Source organism: Pyxicephalus adspersus, chromosome 10, assembly GCF_032062135.1.
Source record: "Pyxicephalus adspersus chromosome 10, UCB_Pads_2.0, whole genome shotgun sequence".
NCBI lineage: Eukaryota > Metazoa > Chordata > Amphibia > Anura > Pyxicephalidae > Pyxicephalus > Pyxicephalus adspersus.
The window spans coordinates 12,714,245-12,736,681 of record NC_092867.1 but is presented as its reverse complement, the minus strand read 5'-3'; the positions used below and the strand labels follow the sequence as shown (position 1 = coordinate 12,736,681).

Sequence of the window (22,437 nt, the reverse complement as noted above, 5' to 3'; positions counted from 1 at the left end):
CTGCTGAGTGAAAGTTTAATTCTGAACAATCAGACTAGAATAAGAAAAGTACATGTCAGGGTTCAGTAACCTTTATGTGGCCAGAAGTTTAGGAGGTCTTGTAATAAATAGTTTCAATAGCCTTTGAATGGAATTGTAATGATGGGCTGTAACTGCTTTCATTATTCATGGCTGCAACGCAGGCTCAGCCGAGGGGCAGAACCTGGCATTCCCTGTTACCAATACAACAAGCCAGTGGCCTAGTCACTGAAGACTTGTAAACATCGCAATGCCTTCCCAGGAGAGGATTCCCATCTTCCTAAATAACTTTATGGATCTAGATCTCACAAACTCCAAAAAAAGAATGAGCACTGCTAAGACTTTTGTTTCTCAGGTGCATCTCTCAGTGTATTATTCGATCAAGAAAGAGGCCTGCTTCTTTGGTAAGTAATACCTGAAAACCTGAGCTGTCTAAATGAATTATTGTTGCGTTACCTAACATCAGACATGGCAGCCTGTGAGAGTAGCTGCAAGCTGTACAGGATTGCCAAGGATGATTCCAGCAGGTTTTAAAGATTTGATCCAACACTGTTTAGTTAATGTTCATGCAGTGTTTAAAATGTTGTGTTAACACTTTAAGTATAAGTAAAGCAAAAACCCTGACAGGTTTGTAATGTTGACTTTGGGGGAGAAACCACCAGAACTTTACAAGCAAAATTATGGTTATTTTCATCTATAGGATTATTGGAAATTTGGTTTTTGCTCTTTTTTTAAATATTGACCCTTGTCATGTCAATTTCATTTTACATGTTATGACGATGCCTTGCTGGTTTTTACATTTTAATGGTAAAAAGATAGATTATATAAATGTTGAACTGTATTTTATAGCACGGTTCACTGTTATTCCTCTTCAGCAGGGCATGACTGTGGATAAATTGTGTATATTTCCTGCATCAGGCAAACAGATGTGTTTGGTACCAGAAGGAGTTAATACTATTCCATTTCTCTCATTTTGCCTTACTTGGCCACTACAGGGAGAAAAAGTATGACTTTCAAAAGATAAACTTATTCAAACCTTTACATACTTCTTCTATTTTATCTGACAGGCTTTGGGCCTGACAATTTGCTTATTTCAGAATTGAGGTGGCCTCATCCTAATACAATAGCTACCAGTTAGGCTGTGCACACACATTAAACTTTTGTCATTGTAAAGGATCTTTCATGATCCTTTCCAACAACAAAAGACTGCACGATGCATGAACTAGTGTTGTACATACAGCACCGTTCTGCTCTATGGAGAGGGGAGAGGGAAGTGGGGAGAACGATCAAGCGACCCCCCGCTGCGCTCTCCCCCCTTCACTTGCATTGTGGTCGTTCGGCGTTCATGGATCAGCCAGGACTGATATATTAAAGACTTTGGACGGCCACTGTACACATGTCAGATTTTTATCCAATACTAGCCCTGAAGCGATAATAAGAATGATCTGATGTGTGTATATAACCTAAGAGTTTTTACAAGCTGCAACAAAGTACAAATCTTGTCAAATAGTGACTTTACAGAAGTGAATAGATGGCTTGAACTTCCGATTAACATTAGCAAGGGCCTAATCACTGCTGTAAGGCCGGTGAAGTGCTTGCACAAACAAGCTTTACATTTATGAATTCAAAATGAAGGCTTTTTATTACTGCAAATAATATTGTTAAGGAAATTCTTCACAGTTCCTGCCTGGTGACAACACTATCAGCATACCAGGACATCAGAGGAAATACCCAGGCAGCTGAGGTCTTCTGAGGTGTTCCCCACTCTAATTCCAGATACAATATTGTCAAAATAACGGGAAATGAAGGAAAATATTAAAGACATTTAAACTAATAAAAAATATACCAGATTTAGCTTGTAAAAGCTTATATAATGATTGGGGATTCTAATGCTCTTCAAATTTGCAAGACAGCTGATTTTTAAAAACATCAACTGGCGTATACAATGTAAGGTTTTTAGAGTTTTTTTCCTCTCGGGGAGGGGGGGTTTCGTCCTTTGGTTGTGCATATCACTATGTGATAACTTACTATTGGCTGTATAGCAGCCATATAGTTCACTTGCAATGCAGAAGTTGGTGATCTCAGGGGAATGCAGGTGTACCTATGCATGGTCATCATGGATACATCTGCAGTGCTGTGCCAAGCTGAGGATGGGCAGAAACTCCAAGCAAAGCCACTAATGTTATCCAGTGCAGCTGCTGATGATCGTGGCATACCAAGGATTTGCAGCTGCAGTGAACAGTATTGTAGTCAGCTGCAGCAGCAACTCTATAGCCAGCCACAGACACTAAAAAAAATAGGCATGGTTCTTTGATTGTACGCGTTATTTACATTTATGGTTCTTTCACAACCATTGTAACCAACCATTTTGCATTACTTCCTGGCACATCAGCTGTGATATAAGAGCATATTTATTCAGAAAAATTAGCATAGGCCAATAACACTGCGGGGCATCCAGTAAGACATTGCTTCCTGTACTATTCTGTAGGAGGTGGTCACATTTTGCATCACTGTTCATCAAGCAACTACATCCTTCTAGTAACCTTCCAATCTTTTACACAACCTAGCCAAAACATAAGCAGCCCAGAAGCAGTGAAAAAAAATAAGTATCAACTAGGTATTGGTCACAGAGATTCTTCAAATATGAAAATCTCAATATTATGCATGTGATTACTCATTAACCCTCACCTAACCAGTTGTCACAATTGATACTCAGACCAATTGCACCCCAATTTGCCTGTAGGGCTAGCCCTAGAATAGTGATGCCATCAACAATTTATTTCCATTAAAATACTTTATATTATATTGGAAATGGTTAGTATAAGAGTATTTGACACTCAAAATTTGACACAAAAAACTAATACAGGCAAAAGGGTTCGGCTGTGTTTTTCTTAGAATTTTAAGAAACGTCTCAAGGTGAAAGACATCCCCTGAGCAAAATGTCTTTGTCACTTTGAACATCTAATGAAAAATCAAAAGCAAAAAAAACGATTGTAGCTGGTTGGGTCATATTGCCAGCGGCATACATTTAAGGTGCACATGAAGGTGAGAAAACTTTATAGCTAGGCTGCAGATTGATATATAACTAGGTTTCTGAATTGAGATTGAATTTCATTTGAACGGTTTATCTCCTTTTTCTATCGCCTCTTCTTTATAAACTTACACGTCTTTTTTAATTACTAATTTTTTTTTTTTGCCCTCCACCAAGGATGTAAAAGCTTTGCAAAAGAAAATGATAATTCCTTTTAAAACAACCACAACACCCTTTTTATGTCTAATATTCAACCCATGTTGGACGCCAGGGATCACTATTGTAAATGACAAGAGAACTGTCTTCTTCTTTCTTGTTTCCAGTTACAGCAGAACCAACACACCTTGTAAGAGCGCTCTGTTCTCTGGAACCCTGATACATCTTCCTCCATAAAATCAAACTTCAGTCATCCCTGCTTACCCTCTTCCCTATGTGCAATGGATCGCTAAATGTTGTTGGGGGACTATTACTCAAAACAATCATGATTGTTCATCTCAGATGAAAATCGTGTAGCATCTCTGCATAGTTTTAATTATGCCACTTTTAAAATAGAGGGCATTTGTAATAAACATCCAGTGTTCAAGCCAGAAATTTTTTAGGGTGGGTGGCAACCCCTGTATTGTCACCCAATTCTTTATTAACCACTCAAAAACACCCAGGTGGTCACTGAAACATCCCATTTCACTCAAAGCACTTTTAAAACCCAAACATTAAAATCTCATGTAAGGTTTATTATGGTAATGATATATGAAGAGTTGTTTTCAATCTGCAGCTTTTGGTAAAACAATACCTTGCCATTCCATAAATAAGGACCTTGTATAGGCATATTCTGTTGTAGGGTGACAAATCTTTCCCATTTGTGCTCCTATGTTGTCAGCCCCTCACATGCTCCTATGATTGGTTAAGCCAACACAATATTATGCAGACATGCGCCACCATTCAGTACAAAAGCAGTTATCTGTACCTGACACTGAAGCATGCGCATGTAGATAGGGAGGGGCTGAAGAGATTAATACAGTAAATTAATTGTACATCAGTAACATTCCTTTGCAATTTTAGTTGTTCAATATTGCCATCAAAAGGAACTTTACTGATTATACTAAAATTCAATTACAAATTTAAAGAGAACAATATTTAATGACAGATGTTATAACATTTGTATTGAAATAGATACATACCTGAATCTTGTGGTAAGGAAATCCTAAGGAACTAGGTCATGTTCATTCTAAAAAATCCCCATGGTAAAGTGTTAGAACAGCAGAAATCAGATAATGAAAATGACCAATTAAGAAAATAAAGCATTAGGAAGTGGGTTGTGGAAGGTTTTTTTTTTATTATTTTCAGATTAAATGTAGTAATTTTATCTAATAGAAAGCTAATAGGCCTTTCATTAATCATTATGTCATCAGGTTTATTTTTCATCATCAGAAAAGGTAAATGGAGGTTTCACCACTGCTTAGCAATTGCTCATCTCAGCACGGAGTGAGGTGTAGCCTGGTTGGAAGTCTTCTATTTTAAATTTTAACCTCTTTACATATACAACCTGCTTAAAGCTCAATAGTATTCTCAACAAAACAAATTACAAATCTTGCCAGGTTGGTTAAAAAGAGTAAGTATATGCTGTACAGTGCATTTTTTTAATACATTGCTTTCACAGTCCCAACAAAAAAGTCCTATAATCAGCAATCATCACACTTACATTTTTAAGCAACCAGACTGGAACTGTGTAGAGTTTGAGGAGACTAAAATGTTACCATAGGTTCAAAAGCATTCTTCATAGCAATAGGCAAACATTAATGCATTGTAATTAGTTTTCCCTCCCATCATGCCCCCTTCCTCTTCCCTCTCATCATGCCCCCTTCCTCTTCCCTCCTTGAATCTCTTTGCCAGCAAAGCCACCAATCGCATTAGGATATTAAAAAGGGGACTGGAGGGTGTGTGCTTTCTTCACTGTAACATGGATACATAAGAATATATTTGTTTTTTTGTTTACAATGATTTTTATCAGTTTTACAAATTTTTTCAACAAACAGCCAATACAAAAGTACAAAAATAAAATACACTAGACAACCACAATATAACAAGGGGGTATATCATATCACACAAGACATGTCATGTCCAGACTCCAAACGTCTTGATTCCAGAATCATGTTACAACAGTTTGGTACAGCTCCCTGAGGCCCCCTATGAACAACATTGTTAGGGTGCACAGAGATTAGGACATTTTTGACAATAATCCTATTACCTAGTTGGGCTCCCAAACCCTCCAAAGGCCATTCAAATGGGCCTGCCTCTTCCTTGCTCTAGATGTGGGCATGACAGAAAATACAACAGAAAAAAACAAAAAGGGGGAATCAACAAGGGGAACGTAGGAAGAAGCGAGGGGGGGGGGACCGGAGCCCAAGGGAACACCACACGCATTTTATCCATTGTTGCCGACTAGCAACAAAAGCAGGGATACCAAAGAGTAAGGCATCGAAACAGCGCTGGGTCCTAGGTTCAAATCTCGGCCAGGACACTATCAGCATGGAGTTTGCAGGTTCTCCGGGTGTTTGCATGGGTTTCCTCCGGGTACTCTGGTTTCCTCCCACATCCCAAAAACATGCAGTTAGGTTGATTGGCTACCCCCCAAAACTGACCTTAGACTCTATTAAAGACATATAACTATGATAGGGACATTAGATTGTGAGCCCCTTTGAGGGACAGCTTGTAGCATGACTATGGACATTTTACAGCGCTGCGTAATATGATGGCGCTATATAAATACTGTGTAATAATAATAATATTAACGTTTGGGTAGGTAGTAGGACACCTAAGGGTCCCATATCTTTCGGAAACTTTTCATTGTGTCTTGCCACTTAGGCACCATGTTTTCTGGTACAAAATACCACTGTATTTTTTTATTCACTTGTGCAAGCGTAGGTGTACCTGACCACCATGCCCCAGCCAACGTTTGTTTAGCAGCTGTAAAGAGATAGGTCAGGAGTTTCAATTGATGCCTGTTGCAGTTTTATATATACTTATTTTTATATTCCTAAAATGCATAAAAGTAGTAAATGTAGCCACAGTACATTTGACTTGGTATCAGTATGTGTACTGCTTGAATGAGGCGAAGCAGAAAGAGTTCCCCCAAAACAGTTCTAAATGCTCCTCTGTCCACAAAAGACAATAGAGATTTTTATTTTCATGGCCCGTGTGAACCTAACCTAAGTGTTACTTAATGTGTAACTAAACCATTAGGCAGAGCCTTTATTTTAGAAGGAATAGGTAATATTTCTTCTGCAATTAAATAAAAATGATCTTTACTGGCTGACTGCAATTTTTTAAATACACCCGCCTGTCCCCATTTCCTTGCAGGACGCCACCAACCTCTTCCTTCTTTCACTCCTCCGCCATCTTGATTGGCCAGGCTGGGATGATGTAAGTCATCATGTAATTATTGACAGTTAAGGATAGTAATCAGGCAGGTAAGAGTGTTTTATTGCAGAAGGGCCTGTTCCTTTCTACAATAAAGCCCTGCCTGATTGTGGATTTTTCAAGAGGAACTATAGCCAACAGAAAACGTGACATTATTTCACGAAGTGCAACATTGAACTGAGCAGAATATTGCAAACTAATGGGCTGCCTGTGGTCTTCTGACATTATCTTCTCCATCATTTATGTCCTGTTTAAAGAAACCTGTCACATGACATGCCCAAATCATTCAGATTTTGTTTTAATCTCTCCCCATTGTAACACTTTCTTACCAGTCAGCTTGTAAGGATCCCTTGCACAATAGATAACTGATTGTTCACATCACATAGACAATATGACAGACTAAAATGATTACAGACTAAAAAAGCTCATCTGATGACCCCAAAATTACACAAATGTAGATGAGCCAAACTGCAAATGTTCATGTTATTGTCTGTCTTTCTTCACGTGAAAGCAGATACCATCAGTACGGCCTTCAGAGCTGGTGCTTCTGCCCAATGGAAGATATGTTTATGTAATCATTTAATGACTGGATCATTTCCCAACAGCCAGCCTTCAAGCCAACATATTTAGATGCTTTGTCTGGATCTGCTAATGATTTTTCTTTCCTGGAAAGTGCTGTTGTCTTGACATATCAAAATACCCTTGCAGTGTTCTAATGCTCAACACAGTTTTGTACACATTGGAGTCTAAAAACCTTATGCATTAATTGTAGAAGACCAAAAATACATATAGTGGCCATAGTAGCCACTCTGTAGTTAAAGCCAATTAATGTACTGCAAATGTACTCTAATGTTTAAATAATCTGCACTGCTTTGGAGAACACAAACTGTCCTTTCAGTTTTAGATATTTACACAGTTTGGGAAATAAATCCTTGTAGTAAAGTAAGTTTAGAAATAAAACTTCTAATATTAAAGAATATGTGCAATTTGTATTACAATTTATCCAGGCAATTCCAAAAAGCCTTTTCCCATTATTTTGCTTTTTCCTGACCCCTGTTATTCTCAGAAATTTGACTTTCTTGGCTGATATTGGTGAAAAACATCTGTCAGCATTTTCGAATTCATAAAGTAAAGCATTCCTCCTGTATCCCCCTAAATAGAGCAAATTCAGATTGGTCAAACTAGCAAACTACAAGCACATATCAAGTGATACTAATCTAATATCATAGGATACTGAAAACCCTCTACCTGATCTCCTGCTGCCTTCAGGATTTAGATTAGCTATAAACTGTGATCTTCTAAAAAAAGAGATCTAAAGGGTCTAATTTTCAAGAGTAAAGTTCCTAAAAACTAGAAAATACAAATTTTTGGGGTCTGCGAGTGTAGTAACAAACACCTATTCACCTGCTGCTGGAACTGTGACTATCATAAAATATATTGGACTTAGAGTGTGTGTACATTATTGGTGGATTATCTTTAAACAATTTGCACTATATACTCGTTCAAAATAATCAGGAATAATCAATGATTTGACGTTGTTTGTTCGTTTTCTAACGACAGGTATTGCACGTGTGTACGTAGCCTTAAACTATAGGTTTAAACCTAAATTGGGGCATCAATATGCTTGTGATTGTTTGCCAGGTGACTGTGCAGCAGGGGGAAATCAGTGAATCAGAACATGAAAACTTGAATTCTACTCATGCTAGAATCTAATAAAAGGGTACAAAAATTTCACTATGATAAAAGCTGATGGCTTTTATATTTTGTTTATATTTATAAGTCACAGCAGTAAAATAATCAACTTTGTACTCGGCCTTCCTTACCTAATCTATTTCTTTATGCTTGTACGGGTTCTTGATATTTACACAGAATGTTCTAAACTGTTTGTTGGCATACAAACAATGTAATTCTGTCCTTGTGAGATCATTTTATAGGTAATGGTTATAGTTATCTAGACACAAGTCCCCATAGCATTAAAGAAGGTTTGAACATATCCAGTAAAAGGCAGTAAAAAAGCAGTAATTGTTACCTTCCATTGTCTATTAAGTTTGCAAAACTAGAGTTATTCCTTATAAATATTTAAAAGATTGCATGTAAGTGCATTTAAGCTTAGCAGGTCCCCCTGTCTCAGCTTTTAAATAGGTGACCTGTATCCCTTCAATGTCTTTCAGAGCTCTTTGCAGTGTGGCTTATTCAGTGCCACAAACCTTTGCGGAAACTTTCCTCAATCAGCCCATACACCTCCATGCCTATGTGTACCATACTGCATTGATTTCAGTGGAACATCCGCCATTACCTTTATGACTGATTTATATGCGTCTCATAAATATAAATGTCCTAAACATGCAAATATGCCTTAAGGAGGGCCTCTGCTTCCTGCAGCAACAGATAAATGTAGAGATAGAGAGCTCCTTTATTGAGGTAGAAGGTTCCAACAGACAAGAAAGCGTCATACAAACCCATCATCACAGTTATTGCTGTATTGGACACGCATGATTTATAGTCATTACATCCAGCAATGATGTTGTAATCATAAAAAAAAGTTTATTTGCTAATTCCAAAACCATGAAGTTAATCTGGAAAATGATGAAAAACAGCTGATCAAACCATTCATGTTGTCTTTTCCACATCTCCCCCACATCACTTTTCCAGCACATGCATAATAGATGAGGAGACACAATAGCTGTAAACTTGTATAACCACAGGGCCTTCTGACGTTACAAGATAAGCGTCTCTTTGTTTTTTGGTTGCCTCCATGGAAACTGTTCTTTGTGAAACTAAACGAGAGGCACGAGCCAAGAAGAAAAAAAGATCGTACAAAAAATAAGTTAAGGTGGTGCTTGAGACTGATGATTAGCATATCAAACTGGCAGTTTTTGGGCTGCGTGTGACCTTTATTTTTTTTTCCTTGCAGCCTTTGGTCAGTTAAAGAATTTAATTAATGAGAATGAAGCCACAGATTGTTTAAGAGATAAGCAACTTCACACTGTTTTTAATGCAATTACGCAGTTGAGTAGTTTGGAAAAATTATTTTTTGCACTTTTATCCGGGCCACATAATGGCGAACTATAATAATTAAACGTGGAGAATTAAAAGATGAACCTAAAATGCTGTTTCTTTTTTTAATATACAGTAAAGTAAAATTAAACAAAAACATTACCAATTTTCCTTTTACACTGATATAATTACCTGCCTATCCCCGTTCCATCGCAGGGCGCTGCTGTCTTCCTTTTTACTTCCCAAAGATGATCTTCAGCCATCTTTTTTTAGCCACGCCTGGGCACCTGCGTGCAAGGCATGCCAGGACTGCTGTGTTTCCCAGGCAACCAAAACTGAGCTACGCATGTGCAGCTCAGCAACATTTGACATCCAGGCAGCGAACAGGCAGGTAAGAGCAGTTCCTACAAAAGGGACATTGCCTGTCCTGCAATAATCACCCGCTTGAATCGCCAATGTTAAAGCTTAGACTTAAGTTCAACTTTAAGAGAGCATTGGCACACCTGCTTATACCCATAAGGGGGCACAATACAGGCGAACAACTAAAAGACAAGAACAGATCATTGTCACCTTATAACAAGAGGTGTCTGATAACTGACCTTCATAATTTGATTACCAGATAAGATTTTAAAATAAAAAAAAGTTTAAAATAATTTTTTTAAATGCTTATTCATTTTTTTTTAAATTTCAGTAAGTGGTTTTACAACAGCTGTGTAAAGTTAGTGTGTAGCCAACCCAGTAAAGTTCTATTTACCTGCGAATCCCAAGATTTAGCATTTAAAACATACAGTAATTTCTTGTACCTTTATCCTGTCCTTTGCACATGTTTGCTTTTAGCATACATAGGAAATTGGAGTAGTGGTTTTGGTTTAAATATGACGTGTCATAAAGGACAGTGCCAACCCTTTAAAAATAGTATATATCAAGAACAAAGGAGAGAAGGGTTTTTTGGCAAATCAAAGTATTGTATTCAATGATACTTCTCATAAATAACAATACATAACATACCAATTCTGGTGAACCACCATAACAATTGCAATTAAATATGGTGGAGTTCAGGCCCTGGAGGGCACTATACAAATACCATCTAACATAATACACACATAGTAACCAAAGTTGGTTATAACTTGCTGAGTGGAGTATCAGTTCATATTGACCGTTTTCACCCGACGCGTTTCGCCTATATTGGCTTCTTCAGGGGTGGCAGCACAACACCAGATTTTATACATAAGCAGTTGTAATCTCTAAATATGTAAACAAATATATTAAGGGCAATATTATGATTATGTGAAGGGGCTGTATACAATATACAATATACTATTAATCAATATACAAAATCAAAGCAGACCTATCAACTATTACAAAACGGTAACTGTGTTTTAGTAAAGTATACCACATTAACAGAGAGATGAACATACATAGTTTACTGTTTGCGTAAATTGTAAAAGTGATTTACATGGTCTTGAATGTGCGGTTTAGGTACTTCTGGTATGAAAGGGAGTCCAAAAAGAAAAGGACAATATGGTGGTGATTACCTGTGTGGGGGTACCCACAGGACATGCACTGAAGAGTAGGTAGGTATATATAACCCAAATTGTGGTGGGAGCATCTAGAATAAATTTAATGCAAATATATGTACATAAGCGATAATGGCAATATTAATACATATCTTTGTCAATAATCATCAGGGTTAGGTTATTTGTCATTTTACCATTTCTGATTAAATACACATGTTCGTAGATGCATTTTCTTAGTGGTCGTTTGGTGTTTTTAGTGGTGTTTTTCCAACATAAAATCTTTGACATGAGCATGTAATGAGATATATAATTCCTGTGGATTGACAGTTCACATGGTATTTAGTTTTCTGTACAACTTCATTGGGTAATACAAATGCTTGATTTTCATGAATCCATTCACATTGATTACATGAACCACATTTGAATGTGCCATGTAATTTGGGGTGTGCTGTATTTGAAGGTTGGGAAATGTAGTGACTAGATATTAAAGTGTCACGAAAGAAGTTAGACTTTCTGTATGTCACCGACTATGGAATTAATGTTTGGATCAGTGGTCAGGATATTGCAGTGTTCCCTAAATAATTGATGTACCTGTTGATGATGTTCATTAAAGCGAGTGATGATGGGAAGTTTCTTATTTTGCTGCGTAGTAGGTGTTTTGAAAATAAGATCTGTCCTATGGGTGTTTAATACCCGTTGGTATGTTCTTTTTAGCGTTTTTTTGCTTTAACCCCTGGCTGTAAGTCTTTGTGCGAGTGCTTTTGCTTCAGTGTTAAAAACTGATTTAGAGGTACAACTTCTCTGGAGTCTGAGCATCTGACTATATGGAATGCTCCTGATAAGGGGTTTGGGTTGGGCACTCTGGGCATGGAGGATGGTATTTCCTGATGTTTCTTTGCGATATAGTGAGGTGGTGATTTGAAGCTCATCGGAGATGTTGACATATATGTCCAAAAAGGAAATTTGGTAAGGATGAATGTTGAAGGTGAATTTAAGGTTGAAGTCATTTTGATGAAGTGATTGCAACATGGTCCTGTTTGCTGTTATCAGAATCACATAACTGAATGTTTCAGCGTTCACTCACGTAAACAAGGCTACATTACTTAAGAGATCTTTTCCAACCTTTCCATCTCACATATTTCCCCGATAAATGTCATAGCTGATGTAGGGATGATTCCCTAAGACTTCACATTTCACACTAATAGAAGAGCCGGGGAAAATGTTCAAAGATATCCACATCCAGCTCTGGAACATAATACATAAAAGCACTGTTGATAAATAAAGGGATGGACTCCCTGTAAAGAAAGCAAGTAATGGTTTTCTGTGCAGTTAAGCTTCTCTCTCTTCCAGAGATAAGCTTGTTGAAAAATCATGAGTATCCAAAATATTTCCGGGTGTGTTGGAGGCCTAGTCCCATACTGCACTGTGTGGTTCCATCTGACAACTTGTCAGAGCCAGCAAATCAGACTTCAGTGCACAGTGGTTTATTTTATTATTATTTTTTATTTCTGAAACACTAAAAATCAGTGTTAAAGGAAAACAGAATGGATAAGCATTTTTTTTTTTTTTCAGACTGACATAATTTTTGCTTTTTTTATATATATATAGAAAACAAGCACAAAAAAACAAGTGTTTAAAATGCTTGACTTGCAATGTGCCTCTGAATTTGCAAGCAAATTTGACTACCGACCTCCCTATTTGCATGTCTTAGTACTGTCCTCTATTGGGAGTGACTTATTACAGCCTGTGCTGGGCTGGTATCACAAACCTATGTCTAAATGAACCTTATTGCACATGCTCAGTGTGCACCGTACTTCGCACATGCTCAGTGCGTATCCTTACTCTGCACATGCCCAGTGCGAGCTCCAATTAGAGACTAGGATGGCACTATATGAAGGCTCCATAATTTCCTTCCAGTGCGGATTGATTGTGACAACTTCCTGTTTCCTGATTCTTAGTTCCTGCTCCTCACTACTCATGTATCCTCTGCTCTCCATCTCCATTTACCCGTTAACCGATTTATGTGTGTGTGTGTGTGTGATCTCCCAGTTAATCACGATTCCCTTAAACAGAGCTCTCCTTTCTGAAGGCTGACAGCTGGCTCCCCTGACCTATAATTTAACTTTCATAACCTTTTTAAATAGCAGATGGGGAAGAAGCAACAAAGAATACTTCAGAGTGTCACTTAAGTAACATCTCCAAGTGTGCTGGGGTAGCAAACACCACATTTATATTGGAGGTGTCCAGCATCAGTGTTAGGAGTTTTGGTAGTCTACACAATTAGGCTTTTACAGCCATCTAACATTTATACAGCCACATAAGCGCAAAGCCTGCTTCAAGAACAACTATTCTAAAGGTCAACATGCTTAAATAATACTTTAAAGCACGGGTGTCCAAAACGTTGATCGCAATCTACTGGTCGATCTCAAAGGCGACGTAAGTCAATCGCGGAGCCCTGCCTTACCCCTCCCTGCTGTACGGCTATAGGGATGTTGGGGATGTCTTTCAGTGCGTGAGAAGGTTTCATGTAACAGAGCAGAGGGAGGCAGAGAGGGCGGGAGGGCAGTCTGAGGTGAGCAGTGCTAGACGGCCAAGTCAGTTCAGGCTCAGGGTCAGGATTAAATTACTGAGATACCTTTGTACAGATTAGCAGTTCGTTTTCTTGTGCAGGACGTCATTCTCCTATGACAGGTGAGCTGTAGCTTTCCTGTCACTATAGTCTTGTAGTGCAATGTCTGTGCAATGTTCTGCCATTCAATGTCAAATAGTTTCAGACACTTCTGTGTCATACTCGGTATATATAAATAAATATATGTTTAGCATTTTTATTGTTGGTAGATCATTTTGACTTAGTCATTTCAAAAGTTGCTCGCAAGCCAAAAAAGTTTGGGCACCCCTGCTTTAAAATATTAATTTTTACTTTATTATGTTGTCATAGTTATAAGAATGATACAAAATCAAGATCACCTGTTTTTACTTTGTAACATCTTCACTAACATTAAAAATACATAATTTTGCAGCAAATCATTCTACAGTGCTACATGATTCTATATATGGTTAATGCATTATATATATATATATATATATATATATAGATAGATAGTTAAATGTTAGACCATATCAGTGTGTCTGAGATTAACAGCAGCAGGAACTGCAGTGGTTTGGTGCAATACAACAATGTCTGGAAGTAAAACTAAAGTATTGAGCAGGTATTCTGCTCTGCCTATAGACATTTCCAATCCTAATTTTCAATTTGACAAGAGTGTACTTTTAATTACTTTTTTCATGTATTCAATAGGAAACCTTGTAACAACAATCATTATTGAACTGAGCATTTTATAACATTGTAACTACAGACTGAGATTAGCAAATTTTCATTAAATGAATTACCAATAATGTGTCTGGAGCCTGACTGGCATTTCCACATTTTCCTATATTCTATTTAAAAACAAAATCAGTTGTGAATACAAAATCCCCGTTCATTTGCTAGGGAGATGTTACCACGTTTTTAAAGCACAAATCACATTGCACATTGGCTAACCTGATTGCCAGGTATAACAGACTTTAATTATTAAGGGGTGAACAAGCTATTTAGCTAAATAACACCAATTTTCAGTTTGCTCTATTTTGTGTTTTACTATTAAAAGAGGATTGGAACCCATACTTGATAAAATGCCTTGTCTGTGGTTCTAAACTTTGCAGGACTCCATTGAGGATTGTAATGTTGTGTTGTCTTTTTTATATTTCAGTAAAAGAAGCATAATGGTTTGAAAGGTTTCATATACAAGTCGGGTGCGGGTGATTTTACAACACTGAAAGGTTGAGTGCATGATTTATGCAATGCACAAGGCCGGCCTTTGGGGGGCAGATTAGAGTGCACATTGTTGTTTTAAAAGTGGTATACTTTGTTTCAACGATCACTTTCAGTACTGTATCAATGGAAGAGCAGCATGGTAACTCTAGGACAGAAGGTATGAGAGGACTACAGAACACTGCCTCTATTTCTCTGTTACACAGGGGGAGATATTCTGTAGACAACAGGTCTGAATTAGATAAAAGTGATCTCACTGCCTAGGATATCAGGTCAAGGGAGGCACTAGAAGTTAGAAGTTCACTAGATTTTATTTGCAGGATCAATAGGTAGTTTTGCATTTATCTAAAGTCTCACATAGTCATCCAATGAATGACAGATGATTGTCACTGTGATAATTTCCATTGACAGGTGAATGAATGAGTGTCATACACACAGCACTGTTCCATGGGTGAGTGAGTGGCACCCCGTTGTGCTCTCCTCCTTGGGAGTGCACTTCGGGTCTTCCTGATAAGTTGTTCATCAATCTGTTGTGACATGTTGATGAATGACATTGTTGCACTGCTATACTTGTGTCAGATTTTTGGCCAAGACAAGCACAACTGTTCATCTCAGGTGAGAATCATCTGGAATCTGTACATAGCTTAATGGACTTAACAAAGTGCTTTTTTAGTATTTTACTGAGTAAAGTGGTGCAAATAAGAAAAGGTCATTTGGGGATTTAAAGTGTATCTAAATCCTAACAATGTCCCTAATGTACTTTAAATAATCACAGCAGTATATTAGTGGCAAATACCAGCAAATAATCCAAGATTTGCTGGCTTTTTATATATTTGCCCCTAGCTAACTTTTTTTAATTAAACAACACTTTGCACTGATTTTCATTTTGCATATTATCAATATATCTTGGTTCCCTGACAATACAAGAATGGTAAATGTTATGTTTCTAGTTTGGAATGTCTTTAAACTTTAATTCAGACTGCATGTAAGATAACGCCTTGTTGTTCAGTAACAATAACACTTTGAGAACATTCAGTTGCTGTATCCTAAATAGGAAGCAATATTCCAGCACTTTGTTGTAGTTTCAGCCATATGAAATCTTTTGAATATGATTTGTTTTATATTGATTATATCCATCAAGAAGGTGAAGATTCTCTTTCAGAGATGAAAACAATAGATTCTTTTGTTGCATTTCAATTCTTCTTTCCTTTTCAACATTCTATGCATAATCAATACTTTTCAAGGAGCTAAAACATAATATGTTAAAACCAGATTATTATGGAACATCCATATGCATCACAGCGAAACAAAACTTGGCTAGACTACCGTCAATATTTGTTAATATTCTTTAATTGTTCTTTGTACTGTGGAACAATAGCTAACCACTTATGTTCCTGACATTTTTCACACTTTAGTATCCAGAGCAGTTTCTAGTTTTCTTATGCATCAACTCATATCTGAAGGCAGCCATGAAAAGTTTGTTTGTTCTCAAATGTTAAAGCTACTGTAAAATCCTTGTTGGGTGCAGAAAGAAAGAATAATAGAAAGTTTAGAAAAGCTGAAACACCGTAATCTAGAGGTGGGCAAGGTGGCTCAGTGGTTAGCACTCTTTGCAGCGCTGGGTCCCAGGTTTGAATCTCGGCCAGAACTGCATGGAGTTTGCAGGTTCCCCCTCACATTTCAAAAACATGCAGTTAGGTTATTTGGCTTTCCCCCAATATTGGCCCTAGACTCTATTAATGACATATGACTGAGGTGGGTACATTAGATTGTGAGCGTCTTTGAGGGACAGCTAGTGATATATGACCATGGACTTTGTAACGCTCCGCTTATATGCAATATGTTGGAGCTATATAAATACTGTGTAATAATAATAATAATGCTGATACACTATATATTTATTGCTAAGTTTGGCTGCTGTTGCTATCATTATATCAGAACCAATTTGTCCACAGACTTGGATGTCCTAAGGGTTACAAAAGAATTAAAAATGTACCTACTCCCCCACTTAGGTGGCCTAAATAACCAACAGTAAATACGTTACAAAGAAAATGTTTACAGACAAGTCCTGTAAAGGGTTGTGATGCTGAAGTTTCATATTATTATTATCCAATATTTTTATAACGCCAGCTTAATTTGCAGCACTTTACAAAGTCCGTTGTTAGATCACTTCATATGCTTTATGTCATATTCAGGCACATTCCTGTAACAGTTATTGGTGTGCATATTTTCTTTATTTTTAATTGCATTTCATTATTGCAAAACACTTTTTCTGGATCTTCTCATGCCAGCCTACTATTGGTTTAGCTCTGACCCCATATAGGTCCGACTCTCTATCTTACAAAAGCTAGCTTCTCCTGGATGGACTTTAATGGGTATCCGTGTTGCTCAGAGTCTTTACCAGTCCAAATGGCTGGTGTGATCTTGGGATGTGCAGGATTTGTTGTGTTCCATTATCCTTACCTATCACTGCTTCTTCGCAGCTCATTTCTGCTTCTTTCAGACAGGTGGATCTGCTGCAGTGTCATTGAGGTCTGTCAGATGAAAGGCAATGACACCACTCTGATTCTGTGGCTCATTCTCCAGCAGTGGATAGCACTGTCTGCTGTGAGCTGCACAGAGATCTGTGCTGGCTTCTTCTTTCAGGAGCTGTTATGCCAGTACTTCACAAAAGGGCATGGGGTTTATTCCTCTATTTTCCATAGATTTACTACACTATTTTACTATTAAGCCCCCTAAGTTATAGCAATTACAAGTTCTCCTCAGTGAGATATCTTGGGTTTATTTTGCACTAGTTCCAGACATTTAAGAGCTGCTGGTGATCCTCAACCAGTGGTCCGCAAAGAAGGACCCCCGCTGGGAGAGGGATGCACCAGCCTGCGATGGGAGAGTGGGCGAGTTCTGGCATTATGACGCCACTCTGGGGGAATTGTCTTCCCCTTTGCATGACACACGGCTCCCCGTGCATGCGCAATCTGGAGTCTGTGAAATTAGTGGTCCGTGACAACCATAAAATTGGCCACCACTGCTCAAGACTGTCCGAAATATTATGGGTGTGACTGATGGAGGATTTAACATTAGAAGAAAAAAGGCCCGCCCCTTAGATAAGTCAAAATTGATATAAGGTTTTTACTTTGTTGGTGGGGTTTGCAATAATAAATGGTTATTGTCACAAAATAATATACACACAGCACTTAATTTAAAAACATTTAGCAACAATAATTTATTAAATCAAAATAAATTAAGAAAAGGAACGACTATAACCAGCAACACAACATAGAAACTTCTAACAAAATGTGCATAAAAGGACATCACATGTTTAGATTTAAAAGTCCAATATAATCATCTACTTGTGGTAAAGATCTCTTGTTCTCTTCATATTGCATTCTGCAGAAACTAGTCCACTTGATCAGATGCTTAACTGTAGTATTTATTGACACAAGTCATCAGAAGTGAGAGCTATGGAAACAAAGAAAAAAAATTCTAAGTAACTTCTAAACTAAAATAAATCATCTGAAGAAATATTTCTTACATTACATTCATAATGTCAATCACATAAATAAATCATACAAATCACTAGTCCTCCAGTATTCATATTATGCCACCAATAATTTTTTCCATTCCAAGTCAGCATAAAGAAATATAATAAATAGATTCATGGTGCTTAGTTATAAAACATGGATTCTTTTCACTGATTTGTTTTAATAACAAATGGGTTTTGTTTTTGTTTTTTTACATTGGGGGTGTAGTGGTGTAAAGGCTGTTGTGTGGTAGCTCAATCTTAAAAAAAAAAAAACAATCTTGAAAAAAAATCAGCTATTGATAAAGGCTTTAATCTATTTCTAATGAGTACATGAAAAGTGTATATATTTTTTAGTTGCAGGAAGGAACACTAAGAAAAAGGACATTAGGATTTTTTTTTTAAAGATGATAAAGTTACTGAAAATTAGTTTACATAGTTAGAATTAGTTATTTCCATCTAATGATATGTGCAGTGAATGTTTAATACTTTGAACTTGCAGAAAACTTTTTTTTCTAATCAGCAGTATCTGTAAAAATTAGTGGTGCTTTTTGTTCAGTGTCAGTAGTGTCACAATCAGCATGATGCTACCAGGCTGTATTGCAAGGATTGGAACTGCAGAACAAACACTGCTGTGTCTAGCAAGACAGGACTGGAAAGTTTAGAAAAACCCCTTGAGAGTCACAACAGTATGCACAATTGTTTTTTCCCCATGCTGAAAACCAGAAACGAGAGGGGAAGTAAATGGAAAGAGAAAGACAAGCAAGTTTTCTAAACATAAAGTCATACAATCCAGAAAAAAAGCCAGGGATTGTCAATCAGAGTTAAAGAAGGAACTAAAGTTAAAAATGAAAAAACTGTGTGCCTGCAACTAAACTCCCCAAACTCCCCTCTCCTCATTATTTCCCCAATCATTTTCCAGGTTCAGAATCTTTGGCTATCTTTATTAGCTAGGCTCGAATGGTGTAACTCCATACACATGGGAACTCAATTTTTCTGTCAGGTACCTACGCCTAGATTATACACCGAGCTGCACATATGCATGGGGATGGGGGTTAAAAGCTTTTATTGCTGTATGTGATAAAACAATGTTATCTTTTGTTTACTACCTTAACGTGTGCCTGAATCCTGGATGTCTTTTTTAAAATACATACGTGTCTGTTCTGTGAAATACAATTACCAGTTCAAGTTCAGATACACTTTGAAACATACATTTTTGAACAAGAGAGTTCCAAAGTGGGACTTTCAAGGGCTAAATAGTTATTTTTAAAATCAATAGTTTTATTATACCTAAACGAAACAATATTGAAATTCATAAAACATGACATATGTCCATAAAGAACAATGTAACATTATCTGCGTAGTTACTTTCTCCCCAAAAAACCTTCCACATCAAAAAAATTATTTTCTATAAGGCTTAGTCTACATGGACGTTTTTCCCAGCATTTAACCTGAGGCTTTAGAAGCCAATGTTTGAAATTTGCATGCATTCCATTGAGCTAACCTACACAAGCCCGTTTCCTTGAGGCACACTTATGAGCATTATCCATAACACTGCTTGCAAAGTTTAAAAAATTAAAATGCGGGAAAATGCTTTAATTAATTTTAACGCGGCATATATGTTTTCCAGCGTTTTAAAGGCAAGCATTAAAATGCTAATAAAAGTGCATAAAAACGCATTCTTAAGGAATAATAATAATAGGATACACTAAACAGATCTAGACTAAATATATAAACAATATGTAAGCAATTGTTCAATATACAACATCAATATATAACCTTGGTACAAATGAAAATCATGCATGTATGCAATGTTTTAGTACTCACTATATATCTCCTGGTAACAGGAAACAGTGGTTGCAAAAAATGCACGCAACATCCACAGGGAATGGACACCAGCCACCCAGCTACTTCAATGGACTTCAAAAACGCTATGAAAATATTGAAATTCCTTTAAAAGCTAGAATTACTTATTCCATATAGATGACAAGGATTTTTTTTTAATATATGAACATATATAGGCTTATGTTTATAGCTCAGCACTACAGGGAGACACGTTCACTTTTGTACATTCCTATATCCAAATTACTACCTAAGTCACATGTTTAGGAAAAACTACTTATAATTACTCTAGGTGCAGGTATATACATATAAACATCATTAGTAATTATTGCATGATGTAAATACTTGTTTAATGATTAACCTCCCCAATTAGTACAAAGCCCAGAGAAAAATCAAGATATATATTTAAGGATACTCTTTCCTTCTCTCTATAGAAAACCATTTTTTTGATGTGGAAGGTTTTTTGGGGAGAAAGTATCTATGCAGATAATGTTACATTGTTCTTTATGGTTATGTCATGTTTTATAAATTTTGTTTGTTTTGTTATAATAAAATTGATTTTAAAAGTATTGATTTAGCCCTTGAAAGTTCCACTATGGAACTCTTTTGTTCAAAAATGTATCTATGAATTGCTCTTTTTGGGACGTGGCTCTGCTTCTATGATAAAACGGGGGCTCTTTCATGTGTATATCAGGTACACGTTAAATAAATATATACATAGGTTTGTTAAGGTGAATAGAATTCATGCAGAGCTACAATTCCAGGCTTTAAATAGGCCACTTCCCTGGTTTGTATCTTAAAATAATAGATTCATCACTTCCTCCACCTCATAAAGCAACAAAAGGCTGGCATTGGATTGGCGAACAGTTTTGCTGTTTGTTTTACCCAATATAAATGGAGGATTCAAATTTCTTTGTTTTAGACAATTCAAGCTCCACAGAACATCTCAATCCAAAATGCATGGCAGTAGAATTTCACATTTGCACCAAACAAAGGGGCTAGCTAGACCTATTGTCCCTACCAGGTGAAACAGCAAAATGTTTTACAGTGATAAGGTTTACTCAGAACCATGTCCTTCTTCATCATCTAAACAAAGCCAGACCCTTTTCACACATTGTGCTACAAATGGCTCCGTACTAACTAAGTACATAAATACAAGTTGCTAAGTCCCTGGCTATTAAAGATAGTTGACAGCATTAGCAAATATATTTCCCCTATTGCATAAAGGAGATAACATCCATAATGTATTTGTACATTTTAGTAATGTGCAAGTTTAAAAGTCACATACATTTTAATAATTTTGTTTAAATTCAGTATAGGGTAAATCTATTATTGACTTGTGTTATTAGCAGACTGATTAATGAAGCAATGGATTTTTGGGGGGGATAGAAAATCTATAAGCTAATATGAGTTATTACGATAATTTAAAAGTGACTCTGTAATGAAGAAAAGGAGAGTGGCTGTTTTCATTGGCTTCTCCTTTCAGAATAGATAATTGCTGGCAGAACACAATTGTGTGTATCCCTTCTCCAATGACAAGTAGTCATCATGTCTAATGCCAATCTGCATGCCCAATTCTATTGATAACCAAAACCTACATGTGTTAGAGGTAAACTCTAGGTAAAACTAATGCTGATAAGAAAGTACAATGGGGAAATCAGTTTACAACAACATATAAAGATAATAATTTACATATTTCTCTGTGTTCTTCCCAGCCCCTTTTAGTTGGGCGCACCACCCAGTTGTTTTTGGATGGTTACTGATGAGTTGGGTCACAATACAGGGGCTGCCACCCACCTACAATTTCTTCCCATCAGGCTCAAAAAAAATTTCTGGGTTGAGCACTGTAGTATACCATACACCAAAATTGCCAGTTTTTCTACTGTTTAGATTTATTTACTCTCCACCATTGACATGTATTAAAAATGAAGGGGTCTAAAATCACATAGACCTGGAAGAGAGCTCATAGATTTTTTTTAATGGTAAAACAAATAGTTCATTTTGGAAACAGAACGGACAACACATAATTGTCAGCTGTTAAACACTTTGCTAAATGTTCTGTTTAATTAAAACCGCAAAATAACAATTCTGCACATATTGTAGGTCTTAGGCCTTAGAGATGGTGTAACGGTCATGTAACTGACTCAGTAAATGGCTTCAATCTGAGTCTTAATAACACATTTCTTGCTGTTTGGCACACCTGCATCATTTCCACGAATACAGTAATCATCTAAACCAACTGCTGCAGCTGACAGAACAGTGGGACGCAGCATGCCCTGCACTC

At 36.9% G+C, this 22,437-nt stretch overlaps 1 protein-coding gene across 1 annotated transcript in view; it reads left to right on the top strand.

The window, feature by feature from the left end:
• The first annotated feature begins 268 nt into the window (after nucleotides 1-268).
• The window catches only part of C10H10orf90 (chromosome 10 C10orf90 homolog), a 92,285-nt gene continuing 70,116 nt past the window's right edge, over nucleotides 269-22,437 (top strand). Inside the window, 1 exon segment of the mRNA XM_072424836.1 lies at nucleotides 269-422. Within this exon segment, the coding sequence (XP_072280937.1) occupies nucleotides 269-422 (154 nt within the window).